This window comes from Mustela lutreola, chromosome 1 (genome assembly GCF_030435805.1).
Source record: "Mustela lutreola isolate mMusLut2 chromosome 1, mMusLut2.pri, whole genome shotgun sequence".
Taxonomy (NCBI): Eukaryota; Metazoa; Chordata; class Mammalia; order Carnivora; family Mustelidae; genus Mustela; species Mustela lutreola.
The window spans coordinates 124,075,991-124,093,402 of NC_081290.1; the positions used below are offsets into that span (position 1 = coordinate 124,075,991).

Below are 17,412 nucleotides of genomic sequence, written 5' to 3' on the forward strand. Positions count from 1 at the left end.
TTGGAGAACTTGCTGCAGCTTCTCCATCAGCACGTGTTGTTTCTTCCTGCATTTTGATGTTATGAAGATGGCATCTTTCCTTAAACCTCATGACCCAGCCTCTGCTGGCTTCCAACTCTTCCTTCTGCAACCTCTCCAATTCTCACTTCTCAGCCTTCAGAGTACTGAGGAGACTTAGAGCCTTCCTCTGGATTAGGCTTTGGTTTAAGGGAATGTTGTGGCTGGTTTGATCTTCTATCCAGACTACTCCAATTTCTCCATATCAGCAATGAGGCTGTTTCACTTTCTTATCATTTGTGTGTTCACTGGAGTAGCACTTGTCATTTCTGTCATGAACTCTTCCTTTGCATGTACAACTGGACTGCCTGGCACTAGGGGCCTAGTTTTCAGCCTGTTTGGCCTTTGACATGCCTTCCTCACCAAGCTTAATCATTTTTAGCTGTTGATTTAAAGTGAGGGAAATACAATGCTTCCTATCCCTTGAACACTTAGAGGCCGATGTAGGGTTTATTCTTTGGCTTAATCTCAATATTGTTGTGTCTCAGGAAATAGGGAGGCCCGAGGAGCAGAGATTGGAGAACAGCCAGTTGGTGGGACAGACACACAAAACATTGATGGATTAAGTATGCTATCTTATACAGGTGCAGTTTATGGTGTCCCAAAACAATTACAATAGTAATATCAAAGATCAATGCTCATAAATCACCAGAACAAATATAATAATATTAATGAAAGAGTTTCAAGTATGTGAAAATTACCAAAATGTGGCATAAATATATGAAGTGAGCAAATGCTATTAGAAAAATGGTGCTATTAGACTTTCTCTATACATGGTTGCCACAAACCTTCAATATGTAAAAACTGCACTATCTTTGAAGTACAATAAAGTGAAGTACAATACATGAGATTAGATAGTTATATTCTTTTTACTTTTTCTTTTATTACATTGGTATAAAGATTTAACCATAAGTCTTTGTACACAATTTATTTTGTTTCCTTGGGATAAATCCTTGTAGGTAGATACAATACCTCTTCTGTGGCAAAATGCATTTTTAATTCCCCTCAGAGGACACAAAAGATACCTCTGCTCCTATCTTAGTCTTAAAATAGGAGAACTAACTTCTATTCTCCTCTCCCCTTCTCCTCACACTGACCTGATTATCTGGGAACCATCATTATCTGTGGGGCGAGGAAAAAGTCTAGAGAGAATGTGTACCCTTTGGGAACCGGAGCAATTTAATTCCTGAGCCTCTGCTGTGGAAATGGTGGTTGAAACACCATTGTTATCCTTTCCCTGTTTTTGGATTATTCCTAAATTGAGTATTCTTTAATTGCAGCTAATCTAAAATGCAATCTCATTGCTGAAAATTAAAAGAATTTTAAAGAATTAAAATTATTAAAGAAGATTAATTTAATTAAAGAATATTCCTTCTTCAGAAATGAATTGCCTTTACTTTTGAAAATAAAGCACATTTGCTATGTTGACACTTCTGAAGGTAATAGAAGTAACAAAAAAGAATATTATATTTAACATGTTTTATGATTGTGTTTTTAATTCTTAAAAATATTTCTCAATTTTCTTTATAGATAATATATTTGCAATAAAATCTTGGGCCAAAAGAAAATTTGGTTTCGAAGAAAATAAAATTGATAAAAACTTTGGAATTCCAGAAGACTTTGACTACATAGACTAAAATGTTCGATGTTGGTAAAGGATCTATGTACTTGTGAATATGTAATTTTTAAAATGTTATTCAAATGTACTGAATTGCCATTTACCTATAATTGTGTTTATCATTTAATTAATTTTAAATAAAGTATAAAGTGGACATGATTTTCTCTTTTTTTGATCTATCAAAAGCAGGATTATGACCATATTCCCAGGTGGTCATCAAAGTAGGATAATGCAAATAAAATCATCTACTTTACAAATAATTTTTTAGGGGTCACAGATATCATGACATGATAACATTTTTTTAGTTTCACTCAAATAGTAAACATTGAGAACTAAGGGTACCTTTGAAGGTCCTATTACAGACATATACCCACACATAAATACTTGGAAAAAACCTTTAAAACTTTAATGGGTTCTCTACTATTTTTCATTATTTAGTGGGAAATGTATGTGGTTGATTTTCATTATACTGCATCATGTTTGTGAATTTACTATAGAAAAAAATACAAAATGTTGGTGTACTCAAGTTTAGAGTTAGGTAGTAATTTCTCAGTCATGAAAACTTCTTTTGACTTTTTGATGCCCTTTTACTCTAAAGAACAAGCATGTAACCCTTTGTCCCAATTTATGCACTTTTTTTAAGATTCAGTGGCATTAGCCTGCCACACATCACCTACTGGAGTTCAGGGATTTTCTTTTTTTCAACTACATTTTAAAAAAGCAAATTAAAAATAATTTGTTTTGTGTGTATAACTTTTTTTCCAGTTCAGCTTGGGTATTTAGAGTATGGGCAGGCACTCTAAGAAAAACTTAAAAAAAACAAAACTAATGTGTGTAATGCTCTTTACTCACATGCCTTAATTTTGTCTCATACTAATTTTGATGTTCTTTTAAGTAACTTGGAAAGATACCCCATATGTCTGAAATGACCAAACACAATCCAAACCATTTGTTGGTGAATCTGGCCTTTGTATTGCATGGAGTTGCTCTGGGCCTTCTTAATTACTTCCTGGAGGCTGGGGGGAGCAAATTGGTCCATCTTTGTTCTTTGTTCTCAAGGCTATTTTATGCTGCCTTAGGGCAACAGCTCTTTTCACAGGAGAAAGTATTTGAAGTGAGAGACAAAAGGACAAAAAATAAAAATAACTAGTCATAAGCCTTTCCCAAAAACACCAATTGTGGAAATTCTAAAATTTCTCAGATACAGTTTGCTATTTATTAGAAATTATACTTCTTTGTTTAAAGAGAGTGTATGTATGTTCCAAAAGGAAGCCATTTCTAATGATCCTTAAAAGATTTTAGGTATCTTTGTAAAACATGAAGTATAATTAGCATATATTATTATATTAATTTCAGGTATACAAGGTAACAACTGGACGTTTGTATACTTTGCAAAATGATCACCACAGTAAATCTATATAAGGATATAAAAATCTATATAAGGATATAACAATTTTTTTCTTATGATCAAAACTTTTAAAATTTACTCCTGGCAACTTTTAAATTTGCAATGATGTTATTGGCTATAGTCACCATGCTGTGCATTACATACATTACATCTCCATGACTTATTATTTATATAACTGGAAGTTTGTGCCCTTTGATCACCATCGCACATTTAACCTACACTCCACAGCCTCCCCTCTGGCAACTACCAGTGTGGTCTCTGTATCTATGAGTTTAGTTTGGTTTTGTTCTGTTTGCTAATTTTTTTAGACTCCACATACAAGATTCCATGTATTTGTCTTTCTGTCAGACTTATTTCACTTAACATAATACCATCTAGGTCCATCTATATTGTTGCAAATGGCAAGATTTTATTCATTTTTATGGCTGAGTAGTAGTATTTTGTACCACATCTTTATCCATTCATCCGTTGATGGATACTTAGGTTGTTTCCATATCTTCACTATTATAAATAATGCTACAATGACGATAGGAATGCACATATCTTTTCAAATTAGTGTTTTCATTTTCTTTGGATAAATATCCGGAAGTGGAATTACTGGATTTTCATTCATTTTTACCTTTTTTAGAGAACCCCATACTGTTTTCATGGTGGCTGCAGAAATTTACATTTCTATTAATAGTAAATGAGGATTCATTTTTCTCCACATTTTCACCAACAGTTATTATTTTTTGTTTTTGATAATAGCCAATCTGACAGGTGTGAGGTGATATCTCATTATGAGTAGTGATGTTGAGCATCTGTTCATGCGTCTATTGGCCATCTGTATGTCTTCTTCAGAAAAATGTATATTCAGATTCTCTGTCCATTTTCTTTTTTTCTTTTTTTTTTTTTAAGATTTTATTTATTTATTTGACAGAGATCACAAGTAGATGGAGAGGCAGGCAGAGAGAGAGAGAGGGAAGCAGGCTCCCTGCTGAGCAGAGAGCCCGATGTGGGACTCGATCCCAGGACCCTGAGATCATGACCTGAGCCGAAGGCAGTGGCTTAACCCACTGAGCCACCCAGGTGCCCTCTCTGTCCATTTTCTAATTGGATTATTTTTATATTGTTATTGAGCCATATGAGTTCTTTATATTTTGGATACTAACCTTTATTAAATATGTGATTTGCGATCTATTCTGGAGAATGTTCCATGTGCACTAGAGAAGAATGTGTATTCTGTTGCTTTGGGATGAAATATTCTGAATATATCTGTGATGTCCATCTGGTCCAGTGTGTCATTTAAGGCCTTTATTTCCTTGCTGATCTTTTGCTTGGATGACCTGTCCATTTCAGTGAGGGGAGTGTTAAAGTCCCCTACTATTATTGTGTTGTTGTTGATGTGTTTCTTTGATTTTGTTATTAATTGGTTTATATAGTTGGCTGCTCCCACATTGGGGGCATAGATATTTAAAATTGTTAAATCTTCTTGTTGGACAGACCCTTTGAGTATGATATAGTGTCCTTCCTCATCTCTTATTATAGTCTTTGGCTTAAAATCTAATTGATCTGATATAAGGATTGCCACTCCTGCTTTCTTCTGATGTCCATTAGCATGGTAAATTCTTTTCCACCCCCTCACTTTAAATCTGGAGGTGTCTTCAGGCTTAAAATGTGTTTCTTGGAGGCAACATATAGATGGGTTTTGTTTTTTTATCCATTCTGATACCCTGTGTCTTTTGACAGGGGCATTTAGCCCATTCACATTCAGGGTAACTATTGAGAGATATGAATTTAGTGCCATTGTATTGCCTGTAAGGTGACTGTTACTGTATATGGTCTCTGTTCCTTTCTGATCTACCACTTATAGGCTCTCTCTTTGCTTAGAGGACCCCTTTCAATATTTCCTGTAGAGCTGGTTTGGTATTTGCAAATTCTTTCAGTTGTTGTTTGTCCTGGAAGCTTTTAATCTCTCCTTCTATTTTCAATGATAGCCTAGCTGGATATAGTATTCTTGGCTGCATGTTTTTCTCGTTTAGTGCTCTGAAAATATCATGCCAGCTCTTTCTGGCCTGCCAGGTCTCTGTGGATAAGTCAGCTGCCAATCTAATATTTTTACCATTGTATGTTACAGACTTCTTTTCCCGGGCTGCTTTCAGGATTTTCTCTTTGTCATTGAGACTTGTAAATTTTACTCTTAGGTGACGGGGTGTGGGCCTATTCTTATTGATTTTGAGGGGCATTCTCTGAACCTCCTGAATTTTGATGCTCGTTCCCTTTGCCATATTGGGGAAATTCTCCCCAATAATTCTCTCCAGTATACCTTCTGCTCCCCTCTCACTTTCTTCTTCTTCTGGAATCCCAATTATTCTAATGTTGTTTCGTCTTATGGTGTCACTTATCTCTCGAATTCTCCCCTTGTGGTCCAGTAGCTGTTTGTCCCTCTTTTGCTCAGCTTCTTTATTCTCTGTCATTTGGTCTTCTATATCACTAATTCTTTCTTCTGCCTCATTTATCCTAGCAGTTAGAGCCTCCATTTTTGATTGCACCTCATTAATAGCTTTTTTGATTTCACCTTGGTTAGATTTTAGTTCTTTTATTTCTCCAGAAAGGCCTTTTATATCTCTCGAGAGGGTTTCTCTCATATCTTCCATGCCTTTTTCGAGCCCGGCTAGAACCTTGAGAATTGTCATTCTGAACTCTAGATCTGACATATTACCGATGTCTGTATTGATTAGGTCCCTAGCCTTCGGTACTGCCTCTTGTTCTTTTTTTTGTGTTGCATTTTTCCGTCTTGTCATTTTGTCCAGATAAGAGTAAATGAAGGGGCAAGTAAAATACTAAAAGGGTGGCAACAATCCCAGGAAAATATGCTTTAACCAAATTAGAAGAGATCCAAAATCGTGAGTGGGGAGAAAGGGGATAAAAAGAGGTTCAAAAAGGAAGAAAGAAAAAAGAAAAAAAAAAAAAAAGAAAAGAAAAGAATATTTTTAAAGAAAGAAAACACCTAAGAAAAATGTAAAATATATATATATATATATATATATATATATATATATATATATATTAGATAAACTAGTAAAAAATCGTTAAAAAGGAAAAAGGTAACAGTTAAAAAGAAATTTTACCCGAAGGCGAGAAAAAAAAAAAATGAAAAAGAAAAAATTAAATTAACTGCAAGACTAAAAAAAAATCACAGGAAAAAAGCCATGAGTTCCGTGCTTGGCTTTCTCCTCCTCTGGAATTCTGCTGCTCTCCTTGGTATTGAAACCGCACTCCTTGGTAGGTGAACTTGGTCTTGGCTGGATTTCTTGTTGATCTTCTGGGGGAGGGGCCTGTTTTAGTGATTCTCAAGTGTCTTTGCCCCAGGCGGAATTACACCGCCCTTACCCGGGGCCGGGGTGAGTAATCAGCTCGGGTTTGCTTTCAGGAGCTTTTGTTCCCTGAGCGCTTTCCGTAGAGTTCCAGAGGACGGGAATACAAATGGCGGCCTCCTGGTCTCCGGCCCGGAGGAGCCGAGAGCCCAGGGCCCCACTCCTCAGTGCGCCCTCAGAGAACAGCGCCCAGTTACTCCTGTCTGCCTGACCTCCGGCCGCGCTCCGAGCTCACCGAGCCTGCGACCGGTTCAAGGTAACACGGAGCTGCGAGCTTACTGTCGGCTCTGTCTCTGTAGCCGGCTTTCCCGTTCCAATACCCGCAAGCTCTGCGACACTCAGACACCCCCGATCCTTCTGTGACCCTGCGGGACCTGAGGCCACGCTGACCCCGCGTGGGCTTCGCCCCGGTTTAGCCTCTGGAGCGATGTCCCTCAGCGGAACAGACTTTTAAAAGTCCTGATTTTGTGAGCGGTTGCTCCGCCGCTTGCCGGGAGCCGGCCCCTCCCCCCGGGGTCTATCTTCCCGTCGCTTTGGATTCACTTCTCCGCCGGTCCTACCTTTCAGAAAGTGGTTGTTTTTCTGTTTCCAGAATTGCTGTTCTTCTTCTCTTCGATCTGCCGATGGATTTTCAGGTGTTTGCAATCTTTAGATAAGCTATCTAGCTGATCTCCGGCTAGCTGAAGCAGTCTCAGCTTGCTACTTCTCCGCCATCTTGACTCCTCCCCTCGGTCCTAAATCAGGACTCAACCGGTATCAAAAGATTGGGATCATTCCCTGCATATTTTCAGACCACAATGCTCTAAAGCTAGAACTCAACCACAAAAGGAAGTTTGGAAAGAACCCAAATACATGGAGACTAAACAGTATCCTTCTAAAGAATGAATGGGTCAACCGGGAAATTAAAGAAGAATTGAAAAAAATCATGGAAACAAATGATAATGAAAATACAACGGTTCAAAATCTGTGGGACACAACAAAGGCAGTCCTGAGAGGAAAATATATAGCGGTACAAGCCTTTCTCAAGAAACAAGAAAGGTCTCAGGTACACAACCTAACCCTACACCTAAAGGAGCTGGAGAAAGAACAAGAAAGAAACCCTAAGCCCAGCAGGAGAAGAGAAATCATAAAGATCAGAGCAGAAATCAATGAAATAGAAACCAAAAAAACAATAGAACAAATCAACGAAACTAGGAGCTGGTTCTTTGAAAGAATTAATAAAATTGATAAACCCCTGGCCCGACTTATCAAAAAGAAAAGAGAAAGGACCCAAATAAATAAAATCATGAATGAAAGAGGAGAGATCACAACTAACACCAAAGAAATACAAACTATTATAAGAACATACTATGAGCAACTCTACGGCAATAAATTTGACAATCTGGAAGAAATGGATGCATTCCTAGAAACATATAAACTACCACAACTGAACCATGAAGAAATAGAAAGCCTGAACAGACCCATAACCAGTAAGGAGATTGAAACAGTCATTAAAAATCTCCAAACAAACAAAAGCCCAGGGCCAGACGGCTTCCCGGGGGAATTCTACCAAACATTTAAAGAAGAACTAATTCCTATTCTCCTGAAACTGTTCCAAAAAATAGAAATGGAAGGAAAACTTCCAAACTCATTTTATGAGGCCAGCATCACCTTGATCCCAAAACCAGACAAAGATCCCACCAAAAAAGAGAGCTATAGACCGATATCCTTGATGAACACAGATGCGAAAATACTCAACAAAATACTAGCCAATAGGATTCAACAGTACATTAAAAAGATTATCCACCACGACCAAGTGGGATTTATTCCAGGGCTGCAAGGTTGGTTCAACATCCGCAAATCAGTCAATGTGATACAACACATCAATAAAAGAAAGAACAAGAACCATATGATACTCTCAATAGATGCTGAAAAAGCATTTGACAAAGTACAACATCCCTTCCTGATCAAAACTCTTCAAAGTGTAGGGATAGAGGGCACATACCTCAATATCATCAAAGCCATCTATGAAAAACCCACCGCAAATATCATTCTCAATGGAGAAAAACTGAAAGCTTTTCCGCTAAGGTCAGGAACACGGCAGGGATGTCCATTATCACCACTGCTATTCAACATCGTACTAGAGGTCCTAGCCTCAGCAATCAGACAACAAAAGGAAATTAAAGGCATCCAAATCGGCAAAGAAGAAGTCAAATTATCACTCTTCGCAGATGATACGATACTATATGTGGAAAACCCAAAAGACTCCACTCCAAAACTGCTAGAACTTATACAGGAATTCAGTAAAGTGTCAGGATATAAAATCAATGCACAGAAATCAGTTGCATTTCTCTACACCAACAGCAAGACAGAAGAAAGAGATATTAAGGAGTCAATCCCTTTTACAATTGCATCCAAAACCATAAGATACCTAGGAATAAACCTAACCAAAGAGACACAGAATCTATACTCAGAAAACTATAAAGTACTCATGAAAGAAATTGAGGAAGACACAAAGAAATGGAAAAATGTTCCATGCTCCTGGATTGGAAGAATAAATATTGTGAAAATGTCTATGCTACCTAAAGCAATCTACACATTTAATGCAATTCCTATCAAAGTACCATCCATCTTTTTCAAAGAAATGGAACAAATAATGCTAAAATTTATATGGAACCAGAAAAGACCTCGAATAGCCAAAGGGATATTGAAAAAGAAAGCCAACGTTGGTGGCATCACAATTCCGGACTTCAAGCTCTATTACAAAGCTGTCATCATCAAGACAGCATGGTACTGGCACAAAAACAGACACATAGATCAATGGAACAGAATAGAGAGCCCAGAAATAGACCCTCAAATCTATGGTCAACTAATCTTCGACAAAGCAGGAAAGAATGTCCAATGGAAAAAAGACAGCCTTTTCAATAAATGGTGCTGGGAAAATTGGACAGCCACATGCAGAAAAATGAAATTGGACCATTTCCTTACACCACACACAAAAATAGACTCAAAATGGATGAAGGATCTCAATGTACGAAAGGAATCCATCAAAATCCTTGAGGAGAACACGGGCAGCAACCTCTTCGACCTCTGCCGCAGCAACATCTTCCTAGGAACAACGCAAAAGGCAAGGGAAGCAAGGGAAAAAATGAACTACTGGGATTTCATCAAGATCAAAAGCTTTTGCACAGCAAAGGAAACAGTTAACAAAATCAAAAGACAACTGACAGAATGGGAGAAGATATTTGCAAACGACATATCAGATAAAGGACTAGTGTCCAGAATCTATAAAGAACTTAGCAAACTCAACACCCAAAGAACAAATAATCCAATCAAGAAATGGGCAGAGGACATGAACAGACATTTCTGCAAAGAAGACATCCAGATGGCCAACAGACACATGAAAAAGTGCTCCATATCACTCGGCATCAGGGAAATACAAATCAAAACCACAATGAGATATCACCTCACACCAGTCAGAATGGCTAAAATCAACAAATCAGGAAATGACAGATGCTGGCGAGGATGCGGAGAAAGGGGAACCCTCCTACACTGTTGGTGGGAATGCAAGCTGGTGCAGCCACTCTGGAAAACAGCATGGAGGTTCCTCAAAATGTTGAAAATAGAACTGCCCTATGACCCAGCAATTGCACTATTGGGTATTTACCCTAAAGATACAAATGTAGTGATCCAAAGGGACACATGCACCCGAATGTTTATAGCAGCAATGTCCACAATAGCCAAACTATGGAAAGAACCTAGATGTCCATCAACAGATGAATGGATCAAGAAGATGTGGTATATATACACAATGGAATACTATGCAGCCATCAAAAGAAATGAAATCTTGCCATTTGCAACAACATGGATGGAACTAGAGCGTATCATGCTTAGCGAAATAAGTCAAGCAGAGAAAGACAACTATCATATGATCTCCCTGATATGAGGAAGTGGTGATGCAACATGGAGGCTTAAGTGGGTAGAAGAAGAATAAATGAAACAAGATGGGATTGGGAGGGAGACAAACCATAAGTGACTCTTAATCTCACGAAACAAACTGAGGGTTGCCGGGGGGAGGGGGTTTGGGAGAAGGGGATGGGATTATGGACATTGGGGAGGGTATGTGATTTGGTGAGTGCTGTGAAGTGTGTAAACCTGGTGATTCACAGACCTGTACCCCTGGGGATAAAAATATATGTTTATAAAAAATAAAAAATTAAAAAAAAAAATATGTGATTTGCAAATATCTTCTCCCATTCAATAGATTGTCTTTTAATTTTGTTAACTTTTTTTTTTCTGTATAGAAGTTTGTAGTTTGATGTAGTTCCATTTGTTTATTTTTGGTTTTGTTGCCATTGTCTTTGGAGTCCAATCCAAAAAAATATCACCAAGAGCAGTGTTACAGGGCTCACTGCCTGTATTTTTTTGTAGGATTTTTATGATTTCTGATCTTACATTCAAGTCTTTAGTCCATTTTTAGTTAATTTTTGTATATGGTATGATAGTGGTCCAGTTTCATTCTTTTGCATGTGGTTGTCCAGTTTTCCCATCACCGTTTATTAAAAAGCCTCCCTTACTCCCATTGTATATTCTTGCCTCTGTCATAATAAACTGATTGACCATATATATTTGGGTTTATTTCTGAGCTCTATCTGTTCCATTGACTTATGTGTCTGTTTTTATGTCATTTACTATTCTGTTTTGATTAATATAGTTTGAAATTAGGAAATGTAATACCTTCAATTTTGTTTTTTCTCAGGATTACTTTGCCTATTTGGGATTTTTCTGTTAGTTAGTTTATAAAGATGTAAAAGATTTTTGTATATTAGTTGTGTACCCTCCAGCTTCACTGAATTTGTTTATTATAGTGGTTTTTTGTGGAGTGTTTAGAACTTTCTATATATAAAATCATGTCCACAAATAGTGATAGTTTTACTTCTTCCTTTCTAAATTCAAGTGCCTTTTATTTATTTTCCCTGCTTAATTGGTCTTGTTAGGACTCCAGTACTGTGTTGAATAAAAGTGGTGAGTAGGCATCTTTGTCTTGCTCTTGATCTTAAAGGAAAACCTTTCAGCTTTTTTGCTGTTGAGTGTGATGTTAGCTATGGCCTTGTCACATAGGGCATTTATTATGATACGTTATGTTCTGTTTATATCCACTTTGTCAAGAGTTCGTATCCTAAATTGATGTTGAATTTTGTCAAATGCCTTTTTTTATATCTGTTGGAATGATCATATGATTTTTATCCTTAATTTATCCTAAATTTATTTTGTTAATGTAGCATATCACACTGATTTGGTCTGTAATGTGTGTGCGTGTGTGATGTCCTTCTCTGGTTTTGTTAGCAGGGTAATGCTGGCTTCATAAAATGAATTTAGAAACATTTCCTTCTCTTCAGTTTTTTAGGAAGAGTTTGAAAAGGGTAAGTATCAAATCTTCTTTGAATGTTTGGTAGAATTCACTGGTGAAGATGTCTAGTCCTGGGCTTTTGTTCATTGGGAGTTTTTTAGTACTGATTCTCTGTTCTTACTAGTAATCAGTCTATTCAGATTTTTTATTTCTTCCTGATTCCATCTTTGAAGATTGTATATTTCTAGGAATTTTTCCAGGTCTTCTAAGTTGTTCAGATTTTTGGTATATAATTATTCATAATAGTCTCTTACGATTCTTTGTATTTTGGTCACATCAATAGTAATTTCTCCTCTTTCATTTCTGATTTTCTGAGCCCTCTCTTATTTTTTTTTTTTAAGATTTTATTTTTAAGTAATCTCTACATTCACTCTGAGGCTGAAACTTACAACCTCAATATCAAGAGTTACACGCTCTAGCAAATGAGCCAGCCAGATGCCCCAGCCCTCTCTTAAGGGTTTATCAATTTCATCATTTCAAAGAACCAGCTCTTAGTTTCACAGATCTTTTCTGTTGTATTTTCTAGTCTCTATTTCATTTATTTTTGCTGTGATCTATATTATTTCATTCTACTAACTTTGGCCTTTATTCGTTATTTATTTATTTAGTTAGTTAGTTTTATTTATTTGACAGAGATCACAAGAAGCAGAGAGGCAGGCAGAGAGAGGAGGAAACCAGGCTTCCCACTGAGCAAGGAGCCCAATGTGAAGCTTGATCTCAGGACACTGAGATCATGACCCAAACTGAAGACAGACACTTAGCCATCAGAGCCACCCAGGTGCCCCTTTGGCCTTTATTCTTTTTCTAGTTCCTTTAGGCAAAGTTAGATATTTATTTGCGATTATTCTTGTTTCTGGAGGTAAGCCTGTATGATTATAAACTTCCCTGTTAAAGCTGCTTTTCCTGCATCCCATAGATTTTAGTATGTTGATTTCCATTTTCATTTGTCTCCAAGTGTTTTTTTATTTCTTGATTTCTTTGTTGTCCTTTGGTTGTTAAATAACATGTTTAATCTCCATATATTTGTGGTTTTTCCAGTTTTCTTCTTATAATTGATTTCTAGATTTAAACCATTATGGTTCAAATCGATGTAATTTCTGGGGCACCTGGGTCGCTTAGTCAGTTAAGCATCTGCCTTTGGCTCAGGTCATGATCCCAGAGTCCTGGGATCAAGCCCTACATTGGGCTCCCTGCTCAGCAAGAAGCCTACTTCTCTCTTTCCCTCTGCTGCTCCCACTGCTTATGCTTTCTCTCTGGCTCTCTCTCTCCAATAAATAAATAAAATCTTTAAAAAAAAAAAATTTGATGAGATTTCAAGCTTTTTAAACTTACTGAGACTTGTTTTGTGGCCAGCATATCTATTCTGGAGAATGCTCTATGACATTTGAGAAAAATGTGTATTCTGCTGCTTGGCACCTTTTTTTTTTTTTTTTTAATTTTAAGTCCATATTGTAGGGCTAACAAGAATGATTGAGATGGAGTCTGTATATGAGCCAACCAGAAACTAGGCTACCCTCCCAAGTCAGTAATGTGCTTTTTTTTCTTAAGATTTCATTTATTATTTTTTTTTTTTTTAAGAGACAGCACTAGTGGGGGTAGGAAGGGCACAGCAGGATAAAGGGAGAGAGTCTCAAGCATATCATGCTGAGTGTGAAGCAAGATGCAGGTCTTGATCCCATGACCATGAGATCACAACCTGAGCCAAAACTGTGGATGCTTAATGAATTGTGCCGCCTAGGCACCCCCCAGGAATATGGTTAATTCTTTCTTTCTGGGTTATTTATTTATTTATTTATTATGGTCGATTAGCCAACATACAGTAATTTGGTTTTAAATGTTTAACTCTCTAGGAGGTAAGATGGGGCCTGATTTATATTATTTGTCTATCTGCATGGTATAAATATTTCTACCATACAGATATAATAGATGCAAATAATGTCAAGAATACAAAGAAGGATAAAATGTAAAATAATTAGGGAGTGATGAGTTATTACCTTCAATATTATTGTTTTTAATATATAAGGGTTCATTATAGTTCATGTAATTTAATCTTTAGTGATGGCTGTTTAACAGGTGGTTCACTGCTACTTAACACTTGGTTTGCCTACCCTAGCACATCATTGTTCTTCATCTTTAAGAGCTGCTTTTAAGGGGTGCCTGGGTGGCTCAGTGGGTTAAAGCCTCTGCCTTTGGCTCAGGTCATGATCCCAGGGTCCTGGCATTGAGCCCCGCATCGGGCTTTCTGCTTAGCAGGGAACCTGCTTCCTCCTTTCTCTCTCTCTCTCTCTCTCTGCCTGCCTCTCTGCCTACTTGTGATCTCTGTCTGTCAAATAAATAAATAAAATCTTTAAAGAAAAAAAAAAGCTGCTTTTAAGCTTGCTCTTCCCTGGAAATAGAGATACTGATAAAGAAGCACAGGGCATTGGTCCAGCCAATCTCTAGGAAATCCTTCATCCCAGGCTGGTTTTTTTATTGATGTGAAGACTGAGTACAACTGGGGTAGAACAAGAGTCAAATTACTAGTGATCCATGGTCAAATTTGGTTTAGCAAATAATACTATAACTGATACTCCCAGTATCTTTCCAAATGAATTATGAAGTTTAAAAGGTATTTGATAGCTGACATCCATCTCTAAATAGTCTTCTTCACATGTAGTTATTTTTAAATCTCACTATCTTGTTTTTAAAGAATACTAGGAGAAAGATTTTATAGTCTCCTAATAAGTTTCACAGTTGTTCAGGGCCAGATCGTATCACTGATGTCCCTTCTGAGGTTGGTCCAGGACCAAAACGATCTGTAAGGATGAATTGGATATGACTTTTCCTCTGATGTTTGCCATATCATTAGTCTAATGGGATTATAAATTTCTTGGCCTGTCTCAGAAATAGATGCTATTATCCAACTTTATCAAACATGCTTCTTTTTAAGGGATTAAAAAAGGAAATGAATATAGCTGGCCAGCCAAGAAACAAGAAACCACCCTTATAATTCTTGAACACAAAAGTCTAAATTATAAACCTGATAAAACTGTTGGCTTTTTTTTTTTTTTTTTTTGAGAACCTGATTGGAATAAAATAGGAAACATTTTCAGCCAATATGGCATCATTTGTAAGAGCAGTTAAAATGTGACAGATGGTAGGACTGTATCTTAAAATCACACATAAACTCATTTTCAGGATATGCTTTCTGAATATTTTCCATATACCAAGAGAAAAATGTACTGCATTATGAAATGTCCCACGGCATTGAATTTAAATATACTTATCTCAGCTTAATTAAAAATATATATATTTGTGAGAGATGGAAGTCAGATAACATGGCTACCTTTAGAAATATTTGTTGAATCTCAAAGGCAATGATTTCTGTTAACCAAGATAGGCAACTTACAACCCTTAGAGCCAAATCCAAGGCCTGATTTTTACAGCCCTTGAGCTAAGGATGTCCTTTTACATTTTTTAATGATGTAAAAATGGACAGGAATATGCAACAGAGAGTGTTTATGGCCTGCAAAGCCTAAAAATATTAATTCTCTGACCCTTTACAGAAAAATTTGATCCAAAAGGTCAAAAACTGACAGCCTGTGGGCTGCATGTGACCTGCAAGGTATGTTTTATTTTGCCCAACCTGTATTTTATTTTATTTTATTTAAAGATTTTATTTATTTATTTGAAGAGGGAGAGAGATCACAAGTAGGCAGAGAGGCAGGCAGAGAGAGGGGAGGAAGCAGGCTCCCCACCGAGCAGAGAGCCCAAGGCGGGGCCCGATCCCGGAACCCCGGGATCATAACCTGAGCCGAAGGCAGAGGCCTAACCCACTGAGCCACCCAGGCACCCCCTGTATTTTATTTTTTAACTTAGATTACTTGCCAACATATTCCCATGGAAAATGTCACTTGCAAATTGAGATTTTTGAGCTTCTTTTGGAAACTGGATGATTTAGTAATCTTAAATCCTTGTTACACATGGCAGCAAATCAACTAGAGGTAGTAGGACTAACTCAATGGTAATGAGTTCTTTTCTTGGAGGAATGCCAGCATATAGCTTGCTTGCTTTTCTTTTTTCATTAAGACTTCTTTATTTAATAGAGAAAGAGAAAGCACATGCATGTGCACACACAAGCAGGGGGAGCAGCAGAGGCCAAGGGAGAAAATCTTAAACACTGAGTAAGGAACCTGAGGCAGGGCTGGATCCAGGACCCTAAGATCATGACCTGAGTGAGCTGAAATCAAGAATCAGATGCTTAACTGACTGAGTCATCCAGGCGCCTCACAGCTTCCTTCTTTAAGTCACAATTTTATATCAGTTTGACAAACTGACCTGAGATCAAACTTCAGTTTCAACTTTTCAAACTGCAGAACAAAAATCCTGGTGCTATTTTTTTAAATTGTATTGTATTCGTTTACAAATTAACATAAAGAGATTTGATATCTTTATGATGATGAAGCATCCTATTCAAGAACCAAGAGCAAGTGATACCTTTCCACTTGCTCAAGCATACCTTTGTGTTTTTCTAAAGATTGCATAATTTTCTTCACATGGATTTTTCACATTTCTTAAGTGTATTCTTTTTTCCCCCAGTTTCGGTTTTCCAATTTTTTTCTTTTTCTTCTTCTTTTTTTCCCTCCTCCTCCTCCTCCTCTTCCCCCTCCTCCTCCCCCTCCCCCTTCTTCTTCTTCTTCTTCTAAAAAGAGAAAGAACATGAGTGGGAGGAGAGGCAGAGGGAGTGGTAGAAGCAGACTCCCAACCAACTGAGCCACCCAGGCAATTGGAATAGAGTTGACATACAATGTTATATTAGTTTCAGGTATACAACATAGTGATTCAGCAATTTTATACATTAGTGCTCAGTGCCAACATTTTTTTATTTTTTGTCTTTTTGATACTATCCCTTTTGATTGGTGTGAGGATATTTAATTGTGGTTTGGTTTGCATTTCCCCTGCTGATTAGTGATGTTGAGCATAAGCAAAGTCATCATCTGTCACCATGTAACATTATTACAATATTATTGACTATATTCCTTATGCTATACTTTTCATCTCCATGACTTGTATATTTTATAACTGGAAGTTTGTACCTCTTAATCCCTTTCACTGACTTTGTCCACCACTCCTCCACCATTGTTCTGGCAATCACCAGTTTACTGTCTGTATTTAGGAGACTGTTTTTTTGTTTGTTCATTTGTTTTGTTTTTGAAATTCCACATATAAGTGAAATCATATGGTTTCTGCCTTTTTCTATCTAACTTACTTCCCTTGGAATAATGCCCTCTAGGTCTATCCATGTTATAGGAAATGGCAAGATTTCATTCTTTTTTGTGGCTGAGTAATATTTCATGGTGTGTTTATATACATCTTTATCCATTCATCAGTGGACACTGGGTTGCTTCCATATTTTGACTATTGTAAGTAATGCTGCAGTAAAACAGGATGGCATATAACTTTTCAAATTAGTGTTTCATTCTTTTGGGGTAAATACCCAGCAATGGAATTCCTGGATTGTATGCTATTTCTATTTTTTTTAGTTTTATTTATTTAAGTAATCTCTACACCCATCGTGGAACTTGAACTCACAGCCCTGAGATCA

The 17,412-nt window shown here is 37.1% G+C and overlaps 1 protein-coding gene across 2 annotated transcripts in view; it reads left to right on the plus strand.

The window, feature by feature from the left end:
• MND1 (meiotic nuclear divisions 1) overlaps positions 1-1,834 on the plus strand; it is a 73,174-nt gene extending 71,340 nt beyond the window's left edge. For both annotated transcript variants that reach the window (XM_059173486.1, XM_059173487.1), the window contains one exon: positions 1,588-1,834. In XM_059173486.1, the coding sequence (XP_059029469.1) occupies positions 1,588-1,694 (107 nt within the window). In that variant the 3' untranslated portion in view covers positions 1,695-1,834. The remainder of the gene's footprint in view (positions 1-1,587) is intronic.
• Positions 1,835-17,412: the final 15,578 nt, after the last annotated feature.